General features: G+C 32.2%; 1 protein-coding gene across 1 annotated transcript in view; it reads left to right on the top strand.

Annotated features, from left to right (window-relative positions):
• Nucleotides 1–2,568, top strand: part of LOC106475142 — a 22,903-nt gene that overhangs the window by 7,891 nt on the left and 12,444 nt on the right. The window contains exons 7-8 of the mRNA XM_022379338.1: nt 606–723; nt 1,000–1,207. Coding sequence (XP_022235046.1) covers nt 606–723; nt 1,000–1,207 — 326 coding nt within the window. The remainder of the gene's footprint in view (nt 1–605; nt 724–999; nt 1,208–2,568) is intronic.

Genomic DNA, 2,568 nt, shown 5'->3' with positions numbered 1-2,568 from the left:
TTATTCTAGACTTCCTACAATACTACGTTTATTCCAACAAGGGTTATTCTAGACTTCCTACAATACTACGTTTATTCCAACAAGGGTTATTCTAGGTTTCCTACAATACCCACGTTTAGTCCAACAAGGGTTATTCTAGACTTCCTACAATATTACGTTTAGTCCAACAAGGGTTATTCTAGACTTCCTAGAATACCACGTTTAGTCCAACAAGGGTTATTCTAGACTTCCTAGAATACCACGTTTAGTCCAACAAGGGTTATTCTAGACTTCCTACAATACTACGTTTATTCCAACAAGGGTTATTCTAGGTTTCCTACAATACCACGTTTAGTCCAAAAAGGGTTATTCTAGGTTTCCTACAATACCACGTTTAGTCCAACAAGGGTTATTCTAGACTTCCTACAAGTCTACGGACTTGCAATGCTAAAATCCGGGGTTCGATTCTCCGAGGTGGACACTGCAGATGTGGCTCTTCTCTTAAACCAACCAACAAACAGTTGTTGTTTAAGTCTTAATGTCAAACATTAAATACTGCATTGAGACTAACAACTCTTTAAAGATAACTATTACATTAGTTTTACTGACATTCTCCTTGTTTTCAGCTCTACAAACAAGATACGATATCGGGCCGAGTGTATTTGTCCCTTTCGGAGGACTCAACTTGTATCTCAGGTCTTCGGAGTTCTTCTGATGGCTATGAAACGTTTGTTTTAACTCCTCGTAAGTATCAGATTTAAGGTTTCTTAAACTTTTAAAATTAACGAATCGTTCTCATTAACTTTGAAATCACCGACTTATTTTTCACACATACTGCATCATGTTGAATAATTTCATGTTCTCGCCTATCACGACACTTATATTCAAGCCTGTCATGTTAAGGTGTAGAACAAAAATATTGTCCAAGGTCACTTATTCCCAAGTTTTAATACTTCAGTAAAAAAAATAATCAAGAATAACTTCTAGATATCTGGACAGCTATTCTGGTCAATATTTCAGTTCCATCTCGAAGTCTCCCAGCTCCAGTTCTCTCTGCCAGGTGCAAATTTCCCTCTTGGCTCCAAGGCCGGTGGGAAAACCTGGAAGTCAATGGAAATAAATTTATCTATGAAGATCACAGAAGATTTCAGACGCTCATTGGATGGTGCGTTACCAAGGAAACCAGTACTCCATTCGAATGTTACCACATCTATACCATCAACCAGTGGTGAGTTAAGTAAATATAGAATGAAAGCTGGTTTTACCATATAGTCGTGTGTCAGATCAGGGCAATGTTTCATGTATTAACAATCTCGTATTTCTATGTTAAAACTAGATATAAAACAGAATTAAAATGATGTTAGAAAAAGACAATACTTCATGTTTTATTCAGAGCTTTATAAAAAAATCCTTTAAAAATAAATTTAAAAATATTAGTTCTTTGTTCTTAAACCGAGAGGAACAAAAGATAACTTGTAAAAACGTATAGCTTTTCGTTTCTTTCTTAAGCCTAATATACATACTGAACATTTAATAATCTATGAGATAGGGTTACGCATCTTTGAAAACTGTCAAAGAAGAAGAAACTTAGGGGTTGAATTCACCTGGGAATCGATTTACCTTATCATATTTTTTTCATGTTGGCTAAGTTATTCAACTCATCGATAAATCTTAAATCTAATTTTACTAAATCTGTAATAATGTAGGCTATAAAAATTAATTTAATATTGTCTATTTTAATATATTTAGTTAGAAGCTATTTATTTTATTACATTTAAATTTTAATTATCTATTTTAATAGATTTTATTTAGAATTATCTATTTTAATAGACTTATTTTAAAATTATAAATAATATTCATGTTTTTAAAGTCAGTTTCTTCTTTATCGGACAGGTGGCAGCACGGTCTATTAGGGATGGCTCTGGTTGTTTATCGAAATGGTGTTTTAAATATTTCCTCAATAGGTCATCAAAACTTTACAATACTATACAGTGTTTCCTTCTATAACAATATCTATGTAATGACTGAGTCACAAGTTATGTGAAAAAAAGTTTGAATTTCCTGTTCTTCTTTCTGCTGTTTCTTTTTTATTACATGATAACTGAAAAACCAAAATAATGGTGTCACTGAGGTGACATAGTTTCAAACGGAGTATCTGCCTTTATAAGTATTATTAACTAGTAGTAATTTAAAACTTATCATAATTGTAGTGTAAACGATGTTATCATTACCCCTTGAAGTTAGCGTTTTTTACAGAAATTTAGTGTTCTTTTAAAAAGTTTAAGTACAGAGTGAAACGGGAATTACCAGCTGATAATAGATAAACAATAAATATTACAGTTGGAACCTTATTGTATTTAGAACTTTGTTATAAATACAACCTTCCTATGTCTATTGAAACACTGCATTAAATAAAACAAGTACAGAAAACGTTTTTAAAAAGTAAATAAATGTAGGGATGGCTAATGTCAATCCTTCAAAAACAATGTAAACAAGATAGTAGGGATGGCATTTGTATCATCCCTACATAATAGCACAGGCAAGAATTAACATATATTATCCTATTTTTGTCTATTATGTAGGGATGAT

The sequence above is a fragment of the Limulus polyphemus genome, unplaced genomic scaffold (assembly GCF_000517525.1).
Source record: "Limulus polyphemus unplaced genomic scaffold, Limulus_polyphemus-2.1.2 Scaffold8139, whole genome shotgun sequence".
Classification (NCBI taxonomy): Eukaryota; Metazoa; Arthropoda; class Merostomata; order Xiphosura; family Limulidae; genus Limulus; species Limulus polyphemus.
Note: the sequence above shows the minus strand (reverse complement) of the source record. Positions and strands in the feature narration are given on the sequence as shown.